At 39.0% G+C, this 21,271-nt stretch overlaps 1 protein-coding gene across 1 annotated transcript in view; it reads right to left on the reverse strand.

The window, feature by feature from the left end:
• Positions 1 to 21,271, reverse strand: part of Elmo1 (engulfment and cell motility 1) — a 559,102-nt gene that overhangs the window by 269,935 nt on the left and 267,896 nt on the right. Inside the window, exon 14 of the mRNA XM_026387606.2 lies at positions 9,916 to 10,020. Within this exon, the coding sequence (XP_026243391.1) occupies positions 9,916 to 10,020 (105 nt within the window). The remainder of the gene's footprint in view (positions 1 to 9,915; positions 10,021 to 21,271) is intronic.

Below are 21,271 nucleotides of genomic sequence, written 5' to 3' on the forward strand. Positions count from 1 at the left end.
GGTATCCATAATCACTAACTCAAGGATTATCTCAAGCATCAGGCAGACAACTAAAATTCAACAAGCAGTCACACAGTATAATAAGGAGTCTGGAGCTCCCAGCTAATTGCAAAGGGAATGTGTACCCTGCCTACAAGCAGTGAAAATTTCATTTCCTTTTAAAAATATTGGTCAGTGAAGCAAAGTACATCTGTAGGATTTCTTTGAATTGTGGTTGCCACCTCCAAATGCATCTATAAGCCCTTAAAAGGAACAGGACATGGACAAAGGAAGTAGACCACCTCGACATCCAATTCAGCTCTAGTTCATCCTTAGCTGTGTGACCTTGGGCAAACCACTTAACCTCTTTGTGCATCATTTTCCTCATCTGTAACATGGAAATACTAACAGTGCCCACTTCAGAGGGGTGCTGTGAGAAACTAACAAAAGTATTTCGGACAGCTGGTGTCTCGTAACAAGGTCCAAATCTGTTTTCTATTATAATTATACTTATGCTTTTTTATTTTATTTTATTTTACATACGAGGGAGAAAATCTTAAAAAGATATTTCCTCCTATGACTTTGAGCTTGAGGTGGACCTCAATAGGCAAGGCAGAGAGATCTACCTCTGGAAGAAAGGGGCTCAGAGATTACCTTATCTTCCCATACCTGGGGGCACGGAAGGGAAGATCACTAATAATGTATGTTAATAATGTGTGTTAAGTACTCAATATAGAGCAGAAGCTCAAAAGTTCTTCTCATACTAGGATAACTCATAACGTTTCTAGAAGTTTCTGCCTGAAGAATCAGACCTCCTTGGCCCAACCATGAGCGAAGATCCAACTAATATTTCTCCCAATGATTTGAAGAAATTTGTATACTATGTGTGTATCAGAAGAAGGAAAAACCCACCTAAGGTTTATAAATAATTATAAACATGCTTTAAATTTTTCATCTGTGGGGGGAAATGTCTTTAATGAAAGAACCTTGAGAAAGCCATTCTTAGGTAGAAATATCCATCTCCTTCCATAGCCTCATTTACTCGACATATTATAAATATTTCTGTCTTGATTTGGTATTCGCTTAGAAACATATATATGCCCTGGATCACAATTGCTTGAAACTATAGTAATTAATCTTATTTTTAAAGACATTTCTATGTTCCCCTTTCAGGAAATTCATTATCTTCTATTACAGTCACCCAGGATACACAGCTATCACAACTGGAATAAATGCTGGTGGTAAATTATGAGGGACGATGAAGCAAGAATTGCTAGAGTACATCACCAAATTGCATACATTGATTATGTGAATTGTTTTTGTATACCAATTATACCTCGATAAAGAAAGTATTGCAGGGTATGTAAAGAACATGCCGTTTCCAGGATTTACTTTTTCATTTTGTTCCTAGAAGCCTCCAGATTTTATAAATTCTGTTGGGTAACAGCTTGGTCTGGTAAGATTTTATAAATCAGCTGGATGGCTGCTTCATTAAGAAAACCTTTAGGCTGGGGCTGTAGCTCAGTGGTAGAGCACTTGCCCAACGTGTGGGAGGCCTTGGGTACTAAAGGACTGAGAAAAGAAAACAAAAGGGAGAGAGGAAAGAAAACCTTTATTTATGACGTAGCACCATGAGAAATAAAACTGAGGAAAGAGTCATGTTTGTTCTGTTCCCTACCAAACAACCATCAGGATGTCTGCCTAGGAAGTGAAGCCATTGTTCAAAATCAGGTCACTGGGAAAGGAAGCAAGTCCTGAGTGATTCCAATTTAACAATATAATAATGTATAAAATGACAAAATATTTACCAGCTCGATATATTATGGAAAACTGGGAAAAAAAAAGTATCAAGCAAAGATTAGAGGATTTGCGGTGGCACACACCTGTAACCCCAGCAGCTCAGGAGGCTGAAGCAAGAGGACCCAGAGTTCAAAGCCAGCCTCAGTAAAAAGCAAGGCACCAAGCAACTCAGTGAGACACTGTCTCTCTATAAAATACAAAATAGGGCTGGGATGTGGCTCAGTGGTCAAGTGCACCAGTTAAATCCCTGGTACCCACCCCCAAATAAAAAAGACTTGAGAACACATTAAAGGTGCTCAGTATAGATAGTTTCTGAAAAATCCAAAAGGGAACAAGGAATCCTCATAAGCAAAAAACAAATTGCCACTCTCTTCCTTGCTTGATTTTCAGACCCTAGCTTTCTTCTTCACCACATCTTCTATGCATGGCCCCAGTGCTTAGTAGTGTTTGATAATAGTTCCTGAATGAGTCAACAAATGAATGATTGTGAATGTTAAAGAGATTTTTTTCTTCCTTTAGATGCTATTTTTAGCATCTAAGAAGCTGGACTATTTTTGTTTTCTGTATATTTTTTTATCCTCTGAAAAAGATACAAGCAATAATAGAACCATCTCATTTGCATGCATTTGGCTTTTATTGCAGCACAATAAAAGTTTATCTGAATTTTTTAGGGTCTGAGATTAATGCACAGCATGCTTCTGTCTGGCTGGAATGCCAAGAGGGGGCTAGATGACTGGCAATAGTTTTTGAAGGTCTGGAATGTTTCTGTCACGCTCCTTCTCATGTCGCTAGTCTGAATTGAAAGACCACATGTGAAGTCCGGAAAGCTCTGCAATGATACCTTCCCTGGGCTCATTTATTCCTTTAAAGAACATTGTTCAAGCGTCAATCAAATATTTGGTGATACAGTGATATATAGGAAAGAGACGACCTCCGTCTTCAAAGGATTTACAATCTAATAAAGACAATTTGATACTGTCTATAAGGTTTGTAACAAAAAGAGGGAAGGCACAGCCTTTCATTTTTAGAAACTGCTTCCTGACCAAGATGGATTTAAGGAGATCACAACTGAGTACAACCACTTGTCTGATGGTCCTGTGAATGTCCCATCTAATTGTCTCTGACTCTGTCCCCTTTCCATATCAAATGGGACAGCACTGCTGTTTACATCACACTCAACATGGGACAGGAGGCTGCAGAAGTGAACATAACCCGAGATTTACATCCAAAAATGTGAGTTTGAATTGCATTTGTCTACTGGCTCTTTGGCAGAGTGAATCTCTGTACTTCTCTAAGTTTCAGCTTCTGAACCTATAAAATAGTGATAGCAATGCATATTTCCTAGGGCTTCTTCTACAAGACTGAGCTAACCTCTGCAGCCTGGCTTGTATGATCTAACCTGTACCATGCATTCATTTTTCTCTAATCAAACAGGAAGTTGGATATTAGCATTAAGGATTACTTTTTCCTGAGCCAGGCATCATGGCATACGCCTGTAGGCCAGGAGGCTGAGACAGGAGGATCACATGAGTTCAAAGCCAGTCTCAGCAACATAGCAAGACCCTAAGCAACTCAGTGTGACCCTGTCTCTAAATAAAATATAAAAAGGGGCTGGGGATGTGGCTCAGTGGTTAAGCATCCCTGGGTTCAATCTCTTGTACAAAAAAAAAAAAAAAGAATTACTTTGTCTGAAACCACCCTTTCTGTTAGTTGGAGCATCTCCCCTCAGCCCTGGCTATCCTGTATTTGGGTTTGGGGGTCTTGGGTTTCCTAGCCTTTACTTCCTGTTTTGTGGTTGAATCTTGGCTCCCACAGTGACCAATACACTGAGGATTGTCATGGGTAGGAGGAGCACAGAATCAAAATAGACCACTCCCTCAGCTCCTTCCTGTTACCTTGTCTCTGAAACACTAACAGCAGGAACACATCTGCCTGTCTCCTCATAGAGAGAGCCTAATACCTACTGCTCCCTTGGTAGGGAGAGTTAGGGAGTGAAGCATTCCCCAGAACAAGTTAAGAGCAATTATGCCCAGAGTAAATAAGACTCAGAAGTCTGAAATCATGCAATGCCTCCAGATTTTATCCACGCACAGTGGGATGCTCAGATTTGCTATTCCTCCTCATGTTCTGTGCCCGTCCAAGTGTGGGGTAATTCAATTACATCCACCGCTTTCATTAGTACATAGTTACAAAACTTTATTCAAATATTACATAAGGAACCAATCCACCGTCAAGGAATGCATGTGGCAAAATATACCTTTATAACTGTTACGAGAAATGAAAGCCATGATACTCAGATGATAAAAAAAAAAAGAAAAGAAAAAAATCATTGGCAAGAGACCACTTAGATAAAACTAAAGAAACTCTTCACTTGCTTAATTAAGAAGAAATTATTGAAAGTTGCTATGTGCTAGGTACTGTGCCAGGGTCTAGCTATAGAGGTGACCTTGTATAATTATAAGCGCACAAGGAGTGACAGAAAGTAAATAATTTAAAGCTATAAGAGATTATAGGAATAACATTGTTATGTGTGCAGGGTGTAAAGAGAGTCCATAATGTCATTTGCGTAGAAGGCCGGGAAGCTTTGTGCAGAGGGATGAGCTTTACTTGAGGGTTGTTCAACAGGCAGATGGTGTGGGAGGGGCATTTGGCCTCAAAGAAGAGTGACAGCCAGGATCCAGCACTGAGGATCTGCCTGGCTGGCTTGCAGCCTGCCATCATTCTGTAGGGACAAAGAAGTCCATCGCAGTGTGGAGGGCAGAGAACACAGAAAGCGGGGTAGGTAGGGAGCGAGAAAGCCACAGAGATGAGTTGTGGCCTAGGAGTGGTCCCCGAAGCATTCTGAACTATGTTTAGAAAGATCATCCTAACAATTGGCATGAAAGGTGCGTCTGAAAGTACCAGACTTTGGCAGGGAACCCATTAAGATCAAATGCAATGCTACAGAGGAACAGATTGGAGGGAACAAGAATGTTTAAGGAGGTGGACTATGATGACATCACCACTCATCTACTCCTCCAAGCCAGAAATCTCTCTCTTGGTTGGAGACGATCCAGTTTAATTTAGCTTCAACTAAACAGCTTCTCTCCATTGCTATGCCCACCACCCTCGTTCAGGTTACTTTCATTTCTCTACAATTTCCCCAATTTTATTTTTGCCACTACTCTGCATTTCTCATGTTGGTTTTCTAATAAGAGGGATTTTTCGAAAATTAATTATCACCTTTACTTAAAACACTTTAGAAATTCTTCACTGTGTGTAGGTCCAAACAGGCACCTTGATATGGCTTCAAATGTTCATGATGAGCTGTCTCACCTTTGCCTCTGAAGCCCTGATCACCTGTCCACTCCCATCTTGGCCACCCTGTGCTAGCTGGCACACACTCCTACACCTTCACTCACAGGGTTCCCCCCCCTTTTGGGGTATTCTGCAGGCTCTTCCCTTCACCTAGTTAACTAGAGCTATCCAACAGCTCTCAGACTAGACACCATTTCCTGCAGGAAGCTCTCCTAATCTGACCCCCAAATCTGTGTTGGTGACTTTCCTCTGTCCAGTGTCTCCTCTCCAATCAAGACATGCTGCAAGTAACTTGGAAACTGCCTGGTCTTTGGTGCTTCACCCACACACAGCCCACCTGTACCTGTCCTTTCCATCTCTTGGCAGTAGATTCTGCCTTGTCAGAACCATGAGCAAACTGCTCCCCAAGGAATCCCCACCACCCAGCTCACCGCTAGGGTGCAGTATAAAGAGCAAGGTGTGTGTGTGTGTGTGTGTGTGTGTGTGTGTTGTATGTGATACATCAAAAAAAAAAAAATCTCAACTATAAACCTGCCTGGCAAAGAAAGTGAATGGTGAGACTACTGTGATGCAGAGTAAATGTTTATCAAATGAAGACATAGATAACAAATGAATCCCTGCATTCATACAGGGGATGTACCTTGTCAAAAAAAAAAGTAAATTTTATCAAAATGCAAACTTAAAAAAAAAAATAAACTCCACTTTATGTTTCAGAAGAAACCATTCCACTCTTAGATCAAAATGTAATGCACTGTCAGGGATCACTACTTTCACTATTTATAGTACTAGTACTTTATCTTTGGGGTATTTCTCTTCATAGTCACAAGAAAACTCCCTTTCTTTTGCTGAGAAAAAAACTTTTTAGTTTGAGTAAGTCCCATTTGTTGATTCTATTTGTTAACTCTAGCGCTATGGGTGTCCTATTGAGGAATTTGGAGCCCGATCCCACAGCGTGTAGATCATAACCAACTTTTTCTTCTATCAGATGCCGTGTCTCTGATTTAATATCAAGCTCCTTGATCCATTTTGAGTTAACTTTTGTGCACGGCGAGAGATAGGGATTCAGATTCATTTTGGTGCAAATGGATTTCCAGTTTTCCCAGCACCATTTGTTGAAGATGCTATCCTTCCTCCATTGCATGCTTTTAGCCCCTTTATCAAAAATAAGATAGTTGTAGTTTTGTGGATTGGTTACTGTGTCCTCTATTCTGTACCATTGGTCCACCCGCCTGTTTTGGTACCAGTACCATGCTGTTTTTGTTACTATTGCTCTGTAGTATAGTTTGAAGTCTGGTATCGCTATACCACCTGATTCACACTTCCTGCTTAGTATTGTTTTTGCTATTCTGGGTCTTTTATTATTCCATATGAATTTCATGATTCTTTTATCTATTTCTACAAGATATGCTGTTGGGATTTTGATTGGCATTGCATTGAACTTATAGAGAACTTTTGGTAATATCGCCATTTTGATGATGTTAGTTCTGCCTATCCATGAGCAGGGTATGTTTTTCCATCTTCTAAGGTCTTCTTCTATGTCTTTCTTTAGGGTTCTGTAATTTTCATTGTATAAATCTTTCACCTCTTTTGTTAGGTTGATTCCCAAGTATTTTATTTTTGGGGGGGAGAGATAAATAGGGAGCCTACATCCTGGGAACAAATCTTTACTCCACACACTTCAGATAGAGCCCTAATAACCAGAATATACAAAGAACTCAAAAAATTAGACAATAAGATAACAAATAACCCAATCAATAAATGGGCCAAGGACCTGAACAGACACTTCTCAGAAGAGGACATACAATCAATCAACAAGTACATGAAAAAATGCTCACCATCGCTAGCAGTCAGAGAAATGCAAATCAAAACTACCCTAAGATACCATCTCACTCCAGTAAGACTGGCAGCCATTAGGAAGTCAAACAACAATAAGTGCTGGAGAGGATGCGGGGAAAAGGGCACTCTTGTTCATTGCTGGTGGGACTGCAAATTGGTGCAGCCAATTTGGAAAGCAGTATGGAGATTTCTCGGAAAGCTGGGAATGGAACCACCATTTGACCCAGCTATTCCCCTTCTCGGTCTATTCCCTAAAGCCCTAACAAGAGCATGCTACAGGGACACTGCTACATCGATGTTCATAGCAGCTCAATTCACGATAGCAAGACTGTGGAACCAGCCTAGATGCCCTTCAATAGATGAATGGATAAAAAAAATGTGGCATTTATACACTATGGAGTATTACTCTGCATTAAAAAATGACAAAATTATAGAATTTGGAGGGAAATGGATGGCATTAGAGCAGATTATGCTAAGTGAAGCTAGTCAATCTTTAAAAAACAAATACCAAATGACTCCTTTGATATAAGGGGTGTAAACAAGGGCAGGGTAGGGACGAAGAGCTTGAGAAGAATATTTACAGTAAACAGGGATGAGAGGTGGGAGGGAAAGGGAGTGAGAAGGGAAATTGCATGGAAATGGAAGGCGATCCTCAGGGTTATACAAAATGTCATATAAGAGGTAAGGAGGGGTAAGTCAAGAGAATACAAATGGAAGACATGATTTACAGTAGAAGGGGTAGAGAGAGAAAAGGGGAGGGGAGGGGAGGGGAGGGGGGATAGTAGACAATAGGACAGACAGCAGAATACATCAGACACTAGAAAGGCAATATGTCAATCAATGGAAGGGTAACTGATGTGATACAGCAATTTGTATACGGGGTAAAAGCGGGAGTTCATAATCCACTTGAATCAAACCGTGTAATATGATGTATTAAGAACTATGTAATGTTATGAACGACCAATAAAAAAAAAAAAAAAAAGAAAACTCCCTTGCAGAAAACCTCTGATTTTATACAATCCACTAATAACATCCATTCATGGAAACAGCTTTAGTTTTCTATCCAGTGGTTAATGCCTCAAAGTCAGATAAGACACAGAGAACATCAGGGAAGAATCGCTTTTGAGAAAAAAAAAAAAAAAGACATCCTAGGTATAGGAATGTCTAACTAATAAAGCAAAGTGCATATGAACATGAACAAAAAGGGTCACACTTTTCCTTACACATAGGTTTTTCTTTTAAGTGTGTATTGGGTACAAAGTTCCTTTCTGGTTGCTGTGGTATTGATTTCACTTATAACAGAAAATTCATTAAACTACTTTTCATGAGACATATGTTCCTTATGCAATTAACAATACATTCAGCATCAATAAACTCTAATTTTAGAGACATTCATCTGCAAACATTAATCACTTGATGGTAAATTCAATTCCTACTTGACTTCTGCTTTTCACGCTCAATTCTCCAAGGATATATACCACGTAGTACCTCAAAAATATTAATTTTCTTACAATGAAAGCAGATTGAATTCCTAGAAAATCTTTGTGCAATAAATATATACGCATATAAGTCAAATCAAAGTTGTATGAGAAAACAGTTTTCTTAGGGAGGACTTTGTTATTGACCAAACACTTTCAAAGAACCAAACCTTTCAGAGAAATGACCATAATATCCCCTATATTATCAAATTAAAAACAATATTTCTGAATAGGTCAAAGCTTCCCAAATTACATACATAGAAAATCACATAAATTTAAAATACATTACCTACAAAGAATATGGAGACCTGGCATGACTTTATTCAAGGGGGTCACTACCAGGGGGCATAATTTTTCTCTATTCAGATTGCCCGACATAGTACAGGTCTGACCAGTAACTCCCTACCAGGAATGGTGACAACTAAAGAAATATGCCTCCATATTTCCAAATACCCAGTTGAGAGCTGGGAAGTCTCCCTTGTTTGCAGAAGAAACTTTAGCTAGACAAAAGGAACTTCCTGAATTGAAATCATTAGAAAAAGACAGTGCCATCTCTTGAGCCCAAGACTCTGGGAAGTCAGTGTCCTGAGACCAGCAGAGAATGTCAAAGTAAGGGAAAAGCTCTGATCTGACTTTCAGTTCAGTCTTTGGCTTCCTGCCTTAGGTAACTTGTTCATCACATATTTTCTAAGTTAATATCTATTCATTATACTGATTACTTGCCAACTCCCTTTTCCTTTTTATTCATGTCTCTCCCTGATCTCAATCTTGGATCTACCCCATCCCAACTGCACCTGGGCTCTTCTCTCTGTAGACAAGAAAGGGTAGGGGGCATCATGAATCCAGAGCTCCAATTGTGCAATCTGAGGAACAAGCTTTCTATGTCACTGTCACCAAACACTCCTATTCACTCCACCGGACAGGTGATATCTTCCATATCACAGAGAAAACAGAGGCCTCCACTTCCTTCTGTCTATCCAGCAACTAATCTAACTTAGTAGCTGGAGTTTGACTAGTCAACTATGAAATGTGAGAGAGGCATTTCTCTTACTTCCTATCTCTCCCATTTTTCTCTTTTGCTTGGTTTATTTTATTGCATTTCCAGCATTAGACTGAACAGAAGCCACATGCCAGAGACAATTCTGTGCTTTTGCCAACTTTAAGAGTAAGTTTAAAGGAGTCTCACTAAATTAGAGGTCGGTTGTGTACGTTTTGGGTAAATAGTTCATTTCTGTACTTCGTTATTTAAGAGTTTTGTTATAATCTTGTATCAGAGTATATAAAACGTTTCCCAGTACCTACCGTCTTTTTTTAAATATTACTTTGTGGGAAATTTTGAAGTCAAAAATTCCTATTTCAATTCCCCTGATCCATTTCACCAAGTTTTAATTTTGTAGTTTACCAATAGAAGAAAGACAAAATTCTGGGGCCACTCTTCTAAAAGTAACCCCCCTCTGTAGTTGTAGGTTCGAAATTAAAATTCAGTAGTAAACTTACAGTAACTAAAAGGGTCTTGCATGCTTACCCGGATGTATGCATCCTGATGGTGCTTAGCAAAGTAGAGCATATTGTCCAAAGCCAACATTCCAGGAGGAGTCTGAGTAAAGTCCATGGCAGGGTTGACATGGTTCTGTGATGAAAATAAAATGTTACATGAGATTTTACTATTATCATTATTGTTATTATTATTATTATTTGCTTTCCATGAATTTGTTTTTTAAATTTTTTATTGCTACATTACTATTTTAACATTATTTTTAATTCTAAAGTTTTATAGAAGTTAATACTTATAATCTAAATACAAATGTTTTCATAGGCTAAGAGCATGATATACATGTAAATGTTATTATGCTTTATTAGTGCATTAAAATTATACATAATAGTGGGATTCATTGTGACACATTCATATATAACATAATTTACTCCAATTCATTTCCCAGTGTTTCCCCTTTCCTGCTCTGCATTCCCCCCACCTTGTCTCCCTTCTTGTACTCTCTGGTATTTCTTTTATTTGTTTACATGTACATTTTTTCATCATTGCATTATAATTAAATATAAAAGTGGGCTTCCTTGTGCATATCTATACATGCATATGTTAGCAGACTTCACCGACCACCAGTGAACTGGTTTCCCTCCTCATGACAGAAGTGCCAGAAGACAGGCTCTAAAATCAAATGTGATGGTGTTTTCTATCTCCCTGTAAGCCTTCTAGGACTGGAGAAGGTACTTCTTCCAGCTCTACAGGTTCAGCAAAACCAGCTTTTATACCCAGAGTTAGGAGACCTCGCTGCAGCTCAAAATGTAAGCTTATTCATAGACATATAACATTGTGAGGAAAAAAATAACACAAAATTACATTTCTGGTAGCTTCACTGAAGTGGAGAAAAACCTGGATAAAGCCATGTGTCTTCCACTTATCTCAGAAGCTGACTCCAGGAGGCACTACCTATGAGTATCTTAACTTTCTCACTCTCATTTGTGAGGTTAAGTATGGACACATCTGGCCACAGGCTTTGGGAGGCATCCAGGGTTACAAAGTCCTCAGGCCTCTAAATTGTATAGACATTGAATGCAATCCAGATGTCCACAAGGTCCCGACATCCACCTGCTCCCAGAAAGCATGTCTGGAATTATGGTCACCACAGATGGCACAATGACATAACAGTTACAAATATGCCTAACTGGGGAGCAGGCCTGACTGACCCAAATTCTCCATATTCTTGAAATGATTGAATAACTCCACAAGGACTCTTATTTAGACACCAAACCACTCTCCACCATTAATCACTGAAAACAATCATTAAGAACTGTCTTGAAAATGCAGATCTAAATGTTATTAGTACATTATAGTTACACATAATAGTGGGGTTCCTTTTGACATAATCGTACATACATGAATGTAATGTGCTCCATTTCAGTCCCACGTGCCTCTTTCCCTGGCCTCCTGTCTCCTCCTTCTATTCTCCCTCCTCTGTTCTACTACTGGTCTTTATTCTGTTTATTTGTTTTTTTAATTTTAGATATGTCTAAAGGTGAAATTCACTGTGGTATATTCGTATAAGTAGATAGCATAACTTTTCCCAATTTAATTCCTCAGTTCTTCCCTTTTTCCATCCCTCTTCCTTCCTCCCTCAGTAACCTTCATATCCTCCATCAATCTAACCTCTGTTTTGTGGGATCACAAAAATATCTCCAATCCCTGCTTTTTTTCCTTTATTTTTCTCTAGTTTCTACACAGGAGAGAAAACATTTGACCTTTGACTTTCTGAGTCTGGCTTATTTCACTTAGCACAATGTTCTCCAGTTCCATCCATTTACCCAGCAAATGCCATAATTTCAATCTAATTTGGGGGAGGGGGCTAAGAAAACTTCACTCTCTTTCTGTGTGTGTGTGTTTGTGTATATGTTCACACACATTAATATATTTATAGCAGCACAATTCACAGTAGCCAACTTATGGAACCAACAGATGAATGAATTAAGAAAATGTAAGATACATGCATATACACACACACAAAAATTCCTCTGTGTCTATACATATATACATATATATACACACATACATGTACATACATATATACACACACATACATATACACATACACATATACACACACATGTACACACACATATATATAACACACACACACACACATACACACACATTACAGGCGCTATAAATTTTGATGTGCCTGTATCTCTATAGTATGCTGATTTTAGTTTTCTAGATAAATACCAAGGAGAGGTTTACTGGGTCATGGTGGTTCTATTCCCAGTCTTTTAAAATTTTTTTTAATTTGTAGATGGGACACAATATCTTTATTTATTTATTTTTATTTGGTGCTGAGGATGGAACCCAGTGCCTCACGCATTCGAGGCAAGTGCTCCACCATTGAGCTACAACCCCAGCCCATTGACCCTGATTATTTTTGTGTGTTTATTTTGTACCCTTCAACTTCATTTAATTCATTTAGTAATGTGAAGATTTTTGTTTGTTTGTGGGGTCCTCAGGGTTTCCTACAAAATATCATGTCATCTGCAATCAGGGAAAATTTGGTTTCCATTTTCCAATTTATCTAACAGTCCTTCCTTCTCTTACCTGATTGCTCACACACTGAATAGAAATTGTGAAAACGGGCATCTTATTCTACCTCAAAAATGATGACTGTGTGATATAAAACACTTGTTACTTAGCTACATTTAACTATTCCACAGTATATATGTGTATTTCAAAGCATCATGTTTTACATGAGATAAAATCATACCTTAACTGTTGTTATAAAAAATTGAAACAATTTAAGTGCCTAAAGATTATTTAAAAAAAACTACTTTCATCTCATAACTCAAATAACTTGCATGAAATGGCATATTTACATTTGGCCCTGAAAACTTTTTAATAAACAGTTTGAATCTCTGTTTTGCTAGGGCAATTTGTGTTAAGGGTAATTTTTTCTAATTCTGGTACAGGAAGGCCTTTTCATTCCCTTGTTCAAGGTTCAATCCACCTACACTTTTCTACATTATTCAAGAGTACATCAGTTTAGTCTTTGCCGAGCTGCTTTGAAATTTTGTTTATGAGCTAATGAACGACATCTAAAATCATGAAAGAGTGGGGCTGCCTACTGGCCAGAGTTCCAGTTTCAAAACATCCCTATTCATCATGTCTATTTAAGTAGGTTATGTCACTGCATTGATTTGAATAGTTTATTTTAACATTTTATCCTGATTCATTTGTTAAAATGTTGGAAAGTTTTTAAAATACCAAAGTACTACTGCCAATAAGAAAGATGGAGCTCACAAAATACATATAACTGTAACAAAAATGAAAATCATTTTGGATGTCAAATGCAGCGCAGTTCAGCCTCAATTTGACATTCATTGGAGGAAGAGGGTCTAACTTATATTCAAGAGTAGAAAAAAATTCAAAGTACTAGAAATAAATGAACATAGAGATTTAGTCAAAATAATAGCTTGTACTTAAAGATGTTATATTTTTAGCTATTTATCAAAGAATGGTGGAACCTTCCCCATTACACACAAATTTGTAAATTGATTACTTTGCTACATTAGATTTTCATGAACATAAGTAATAACATAAAAAGGTTGCTATTTGGTGAATATTATCTGGGAATGAGCAATATCATGTACTTACATATATTAAGTCTCAAAACACCCCCATTTTGTAGGTACTATTGTTATTCCCATTATGCTGATCAGGAAATTGTGGCTCAGATAACTCAGAAGCCTGCTAAAAACCTCAAAACATGGTTTTGGCTGAGCAAGCAATGTCCTCTTTGGACAGTGCATCTCAGCAATCTTTTGTTCCCAACCTTTTCCTTCCTGCCAGTATAGAAGCTGGATGCCTTTGTTTTGGTATGCTTAGCATTTAGATTTAACATGGATGGAGAAAATTTTATTTCACAAAAATGTAGACTAAGCAATGTTAGCTTCCATACAGCATGAGCCAACAAAGGCAAGTGAGCCAGATGGAAAAGAAGAAAACATAACATTTATTTTAGACCTATTTCTATTATTGGTCTATGAGTCTATTTCAAAACTAACCCCGAAGAGTAAATCAAGTCAAAAAATTAATTTCCCTTAATCTGATTTCAACAAGCCTCTAAAACTGTATGTTAGTGAAGATGACCAGAGAGATTGGTGTCCACAGCTCCAGAATCGTCCATCGCTCTTGCTTGAATTCTGCACCCAGGACTCCCTGGAAGCCTCCTTCTATCTATCCAACCCTTCCTGAGGCATATACTGTGGGTATAAAATAGGAAACTCTTGTTTTCAAAAGATCCTTAGAGTTAAAAAATTATATACACTTGATTATTTATATACATGGAGAAATGTTCTAGGATCCTCTATGGGTACCAACATCTTGAGATTCCCTATATAAAATGACATAGTATTTTCATATAATCTATATACATACTCAGTGTACTTTAAATCACCTCTAATGTTATTTATAATACCTAATATGATGTAAATTCTATGTAGCTATTTGTTAATCTATACTGTTTGAGGAATCCTTAATAAGCAAAAAGTCTGCACATGTTCAGTACAGTTACAATTTTTAAAAACATTATCTATCCACAATTGGTTCAATCTGTGGATGAGGAATTCACAGATATGGAGGGTAAACTGTAACTGATTTTTGGAGTTCTTTTAAAGAACCATACAGCTAGTTGGCAAATCACCCTAGTAAAGTAATACCTATTATGTGCAGCTATTGTGCAAGGTGTCTAGCATATGCTAGCCCTTTGTCCTCACAAAACCCTCAGTGGGTCAATGCTATCATGATCTTCTTTGACAAGAAAGAACCCAAGGGCCTGAGAGTTTGGGTAACTAGTCCAAAGTTTCAGAACCAGTATGCATCAAACCCAGAAGGTGAACTCAAGAGCACAGGCATTGGAGAAGAACTGTATAGTATCAGGTTGTTGACCAATCTGACCTTGCTTCAGATTTCACAAAGATGTCCAGTGCAGGTCCCCGGTTGTTGGGGTCCTCCTCAATCAACATCATTCCCTCAGACAGAAAGGGACTGCAATTCATCCCACTTAATAAAAGCTATAATTTCTTCACCATTTCCAGACATTATAACAGACCTAACTCTCTTGTGTTCATTGAACCATGTCCTAATTGTCCCCAACAAATAGGCTCTTACTAAACAAAAGTCAATTAGAAAAAATTGCTTTTGATTTTCAATGATTCATTCTAAATTATGAAGCATCACTATATTTTAGGTGAAATGAACATTTTGTAGTTGGAGGAGAAGAACTATGTCTATCCACCCCCCCATCCAGGTATCATTTTATCATTTTCCCAGCATCTCTCTCCTTGAAATGATTGTTTTGTTTTCTTGGTTTTAATAGCTAGTGAAATAATTTTATAACCACGGATGTTTGATAATGGAAAAAGGAAAAGAATTACAGGCCCAAATATTTGAAAGCTTTCTGTACTGTGACAAAAATACTCTGAGAACCGGCAAGGCCAGAGCTCCCCCACTCCTTTCTTATTTATGAGATGCTCTGGGTACAGATTTATTTTCTTTTCTTGTTCCATGTTATTTTTTTCCACCTGTCTTGAAATGGAAGCTGCAAGAGCTTTGATAAATGGCTTGAAATTTCCCCTTGTTTTACTGCAAAGCCTGTGTACCTCTGTACATCCTTCTGAAATGTCATTTGTTAACTCCTGTAGAAGCGCAGCTCTGTGAATCACAGAGGACAGCTCTAAACCCCTAGAGAGAAGGGAAACGGCTGCCTCCCTTTCCAGAGCACCAGAGTTTGTCACTTTGGGAACGTGGTATCAACCAGCTGAAGACACCTTGAGCTATTTTATAGGAAGCACCCTATGTGCAGTTTGCTAGCTAATTCTTGGAGATCAGTTTCTCTCCTGTTACTCACAAACCAGTTTTTCAACTAAATTATTTCAACTATACATTCAAGGGAAAGTTATAAGCTCTAAAACATAAAATCTCTAAATCTCCTCTGGGCCCATACACCACACCATTGGAGAGGATGGTGCACCATAAATACAACCAAGGCCAGCCCCTTACTATATAGACAGAACACCAAACCTGTGATGGAGAACAGCAGTGTTAAAACCATGAGCGGTTCCCTGAATCTCAAGAGCAACACTTGCTGGCCCCTGATTTCTGGAATCTCTGATTTCTTAGGTCTGGGGTGGGTTCCAAGAATTTGCATCTCTAATAAATTCCTAGGCAATGCAGATGCTGCTGGTTTGGGGACCACATTTTGAGACCCAGTGAAGGATAGAATGGTCTCCAGTAACACAATTAATACCAGAAGATCTAGAAACCTGGATCTACCAACTTCCTGAGTCTCATGCAACATTCATTTCATCACACTTTAATTTACTGGTTAAATATTAAATACATGTGCTGTTCATCTGCTTTGTGTTTAGGCCTCTCAGGGGGGATAGTAGAGGATAGGAAAGGTAGCAGAATACAACAGTTACTAATAGGGCATTATGTAAAAAAGTGGATGTGTAACCGATGTGATTCTGCGATCTGTATTTGGGGTAAAATTGGGAGTTCATAACCAACTTGAATCTAATGTATGAAATATGATATGTCAAGAGCTTTGTAATGTTTTGAACAACCAATAAAAAAAACCCAAAAAACAAAGTATTGATGAGGACACAAAATAAATTCTCGTGAAATAAAACAAAAAAAAAAACAAAAAAAACAAACTTCTTTATTCTGAAAAGGGAATCATAATGTAGAAGCCTCTTGCTTATTCTATTGCTCAAAATTTTAACTAAAATAATACGTATTAGCACCTCCACAGGAAGCTGTAATCAGTCAATATTTTCTACTCTTGAGTGATTCCTGGTTGGGGAAGCAGAGCTGGCACTAGTCTGAATGATTTTTAAATGATCTGTGTTTTTCAATTATCAATGCCATGCTAGTCCTTCATTAGTGTGGATAATAAAGATATGATTACAATAATGCCTGCCAGATGGCATATCGTGGGGAAAGCCTTTGAGGATTTAGGAGTTAATATTTGTGCAATATGAGTGCCTACATTTGCTGAACAAATATAGCATTAAAAGGAACCTTTAAAACAAATCACATTGAGTGAATATTCATTTCGTCTACGAAAAACCCCATTCAAGGATATTCCAGGAGGCTGGAAGTTTAAGACCACATTCTCCCAGGGGAAGAAGAGTCAGCGAGCAAGGTGCTCTCTTACCCATACACAGGATGCACTCCCTCTCACTCCCCAGCCAGGAGAAATGAGTGTGATGGTGCTTCAACAAGCTCCTTGGAGGCAATGAAAATTTCTCTGGGGAGCTCTTAAAAAAATCTAAATGTCCAGCCTGTATCTCAAACCAGTTAAATGAGAAACTGCAGTTGGGAGCCAAGGAACTGGATATTCATTCTCTCTCTCTCTCTCTCTCTCTCTCTCTCTCTCTCTCTCTTTTCAGTACTGAGAATTGAACCCAGGGGTGCTTAACCACTAAGCCACATTCCCAGTCCTTTTTTATATTTTGGTTAGCAACAGGGTCTCACTGAATTGCTTAGGGCCTTGCTATGTTGCTGAGGCTGGCTTTGAACTCTTGATCCATTTGCTTCAGCCTCCTGAGTTGCTGGAATTATAGGAGTGTGTCATTGCGCCCAGCAGCAACTGGATTCTTAAAGCTCTCCAGGTGATTGTGATGCCCAGTTTAGGCAGAAAAACCAAACCAGTGTTTCTCAAACTGTAGCACCCCCTGGCCCCTCTTAGAGAGTTGGTTAAAGCCCAGGTTACTGCACCCTACCCCAGTGTTTCTGGTTTAGTAGATTACTGCCATTCACACAAGTTCCCACAAGCTGCTTCACACAAGAACCACTGCTCTAAAACCAGTCACCAAATGCATGAGGGGTTAGGGATCTCTGTCCTCCAGCTGACGAAGCTGGAACCCCCAAAGTACTGTTGGGTTAAGCACATGCTGTTATTGGAACAGGTGCTTTAGGTAAGACACACATTCTCTGGGTTGATAAAAGCTCACCACTCTCTTGCATGGTGGCCTCACAGATTTCTATAATGAGGCTCTTGAAAGCATTTGACTTCAAAGACCCCAACAATCATCAGTGTCCCAAAGATCCCTACGAATAACACGTAAGAATCTTTGGATTCCAGCCTTGGTCTCTCTCCATTAAATTTAATACAAATCAATAGTTTAATTGAAAACACAGAAGACAGCCTATAAAATCTGAGTTAAGATTGGGAGAGACGGCAAAATGCTAAAGATCAAGAAAACAACTGTGATCCGGTATTGGCATGAGTACCGGTGGGCACTGAGCCAGGCATTCTAAATGTTGGATTTCAGTTGGTTTTCCCAGCTCCCCAGTGAGGCAAGTGTTAGTGAAGAGGCAAATCTTATTCTTATCCTCCTGATGAGGGTCAGAGTTCCACAAGCTCACAGCTAGCAGAGTTACTACTACAATTCCACAGCTTTTTGTCTTACTTAGGTTCAAAGATCTTTGGAGACTAGAAACAGGGACCCCATTAGCAAGAAGGAATTTAATCAGAGAAATTTAATCAGAGAAAATCAAAGTCCTGTTAGAAAGATTTTTTTAGAAATTTAAGCACATATCCACAGAATAGGGGAAATTGGCCTTGCAAATAATTCATGAAAGCCCAGCTCCTCCTCATTAAAATTTGATTCTTTGAGGTAACGCACAAAAGATCTTCATGAAAGAAGCACCCAAGAAGATGCTGAAGATTCAGGCAATAGATTCCAAGCTGCCTCAATGGCCCACTGAACCTTCCGCTGAAGGGCACATTCTCTTCTCTTTGCCTGGCCTCCCGAACACCTCTGCTAGTCTGGTTCCCTTCACCCACCTTTACCTCCTTGCGTTCAACCTGGGCTCTGTGTCTCCTGTGTCACAACTAAGCTGTCAGGTAAGATGCCCTGGCTCAATCAAGCTCTGGAACCATCACAAATCACCCACTGTCACGAAGGGAACCTCCTCCCTGGGAATATTCTGCAGTCTGAACCATAACCATTCATACGACTAAGAACTAAAAGTCAGAGTGGGCAATAAGTCCAGGAGGAGTCAACCTCATGTGGCAAGCAGAGGCTTTGACATCCTGGGTTGCACAAACAGGAGCACAAGCATAGAGGAGGTTTTACTGCACCCTTCTTAGAGCAGGTCACATGAGGACAGAGTATACATTTAGGAAGACCACACTGCAGCCAACCCCAGACACGAGTAAAAGTGTGCCCCTTAAATATCACCATCAAGAGGCCTGTCAGAAATGTTGGAAAACAACTTTAGAAATTGAGTCTAGTGTAAAAAGAAAGGTGTGTGTAGCACAGTGGTGGGGGTGGGACGGGATGGGATAGAGTATCTCCTGCCTTCCAGCATCTGACATGAGTCCATGCTGCTATAGAAAATGGGCTTAGCAGACAAGTTTGTCCTTTGAAATACGGAAGCAGGGCCTGGAGCACAGCAGGAGCACTGTTGAGATGGAAGGACATTCTCCCTCAGGATCTCCTGCCATTCTTTCTCTCATGGCGTAACTTTAGATGCCTACCTCTGTGCAAGGTCCTGAGCCAGACAGAAATGATACATTTCATCTAAAGATGAATTTTTAAAAAAATATTTTTATTAGTTATTGATGGAGCTTTATTTATGTATTTGCTTATATGTGGTGCTGAGAATTGAACCCAGTGCCTCACACATGCTAGGTAAGTGCTCTACCACTGAGCCACAACCCCAGCCCTAAAGATGAATTTTTTTTAAACAAAAATAGTACCTGATTTCAAGGGACTTCTATTTCAAAGGTGAGTTATTAAAAGGGTTAACAATTCAACTTTGAAATGTGCTGGTGTGTGCATACACACGTGCTTATACACACACACACACACACACACACACACGCGCGCACGCGCGCGCGCACACAAACACATTCATAAATAATTTCACATGTGCACAACAATGAAATATTCCACCCCAAAACTCTGGGGTTTAAAGTAAACTTCTTTAGGTAACTTTTTGTTTTTTAGAAAAATCGCTCTTAAAAATTCAGAAAAGGTCATGCCTTACCACGCAAAGAATTCATGAAATTCTGGGTTGATTCTCACTTCATTATCTTGAAGAAGCAGAGTTGAGACCCGCTGAATAAAAGGATCAACTGGAGTACAGTTTATCTGGTATGTTGACTCAATAGTCAATACACAGAATTACCATAAAAACTCAATTAAAAAATGCTTTTGGAATAAATTTCCTTAAAAATGAAGCTGGTTATGGTTACAAAAAAAAGTCTTCATGAATAATGAAACAGTGGTGTCAAAGTTTATAAAGATATCTGCGATTTTTCTACTCAGCTGTGTACATGCGGGATTATGATGTGCTCTGACAACTGTATTCTTTTCTCTCTTCCCTTACTTCCTAGTTTCTTTTGGTACCACTCATTTTAGAACCCCCTTTTCTCCTACCTCTTATCACTTTAAAACAGGGTGAAGTAACAGCAGTCAAGTACAGACATTTCTCCATCTCCCTATTTTCACCCATCTTTAGGAGAGCACAGGCTAAAAGTCAGTGAAGGACACAGCTCACAAGTAACCACCACTCCAAGTGGGCCGCAGTCATCCCTTGCAAACCCCTTACATTGGACCCCAACCTGCTCTCTGGTAAGGGGCCACCACTTGCATGGGAGACAAAACCTCCTTGCTATGGTAGAGCTAGGAGTCTACTAAGCTGCAGTTGCTACAGTCAGACTCCCAGGAGGTCAATAGATGCAGAAAATTGGGCGCTACAGCCTGGCTTCTTCCAGAACCTGGCAATGTCTGACCCTGGCATCGGACTGCAGTATAATTGCAAAAGTAGAAGAGAAACCCTTTCTACATGAAGATGTTCTTCATGGATTTATTTATAAAAGCAGGAAGGCTTAGAGGGTGATGATAGTGATAAACCCCAGACGTGGAAATAGAAGCTAACACATTCATAGCACTTTAATGGATGCCAAACACTGTTCCAAGCCTTGGCTTGGCAATCCACAGCCCAGGAGTCAAACCACGTCCACCATTTATTTTTGCACAGTTGTGAATTTAAGATTTTTTTTCCTTTTTACATTTTTTAAATAGTTGTTTTGAATCAAACAAAAAAATAATCTGCAGCATACAAATTATGTGAAATTCAAATTTCATAAGCACAGTTTCATGGGAATTCAGTCATGTTCATTTATTTACATAATTGTCTGTGATTGCTTTCACACTAGGAAGCAGAATCAAGAAGTTGTAACAGAGACCTGAGGATGGCTCACAATGCCTAAAATATTGATTATGCCAACCTTTGTACTAAGCATTTGGTCCTCACAGTGACCCTTTGAGTTGGTAAGAAAATCAGTCCTTGCTGGGCATGGTAG

Source organism: Urocitellus parryii, chromosome 3 (genome assembly GCF_045843805.1).
Source record: "Urocitellus parryii isolate mUroPar1 chromosome 3, mUroPar1.hap1, whole genome shotgun sequence".
Classification (NCBI taxonomy): Eukaryota; Metazoa; Chordata; class Mammalia; order Rodentia; family Sciuridae; genus Urocitellus; species Urocitellus parryii.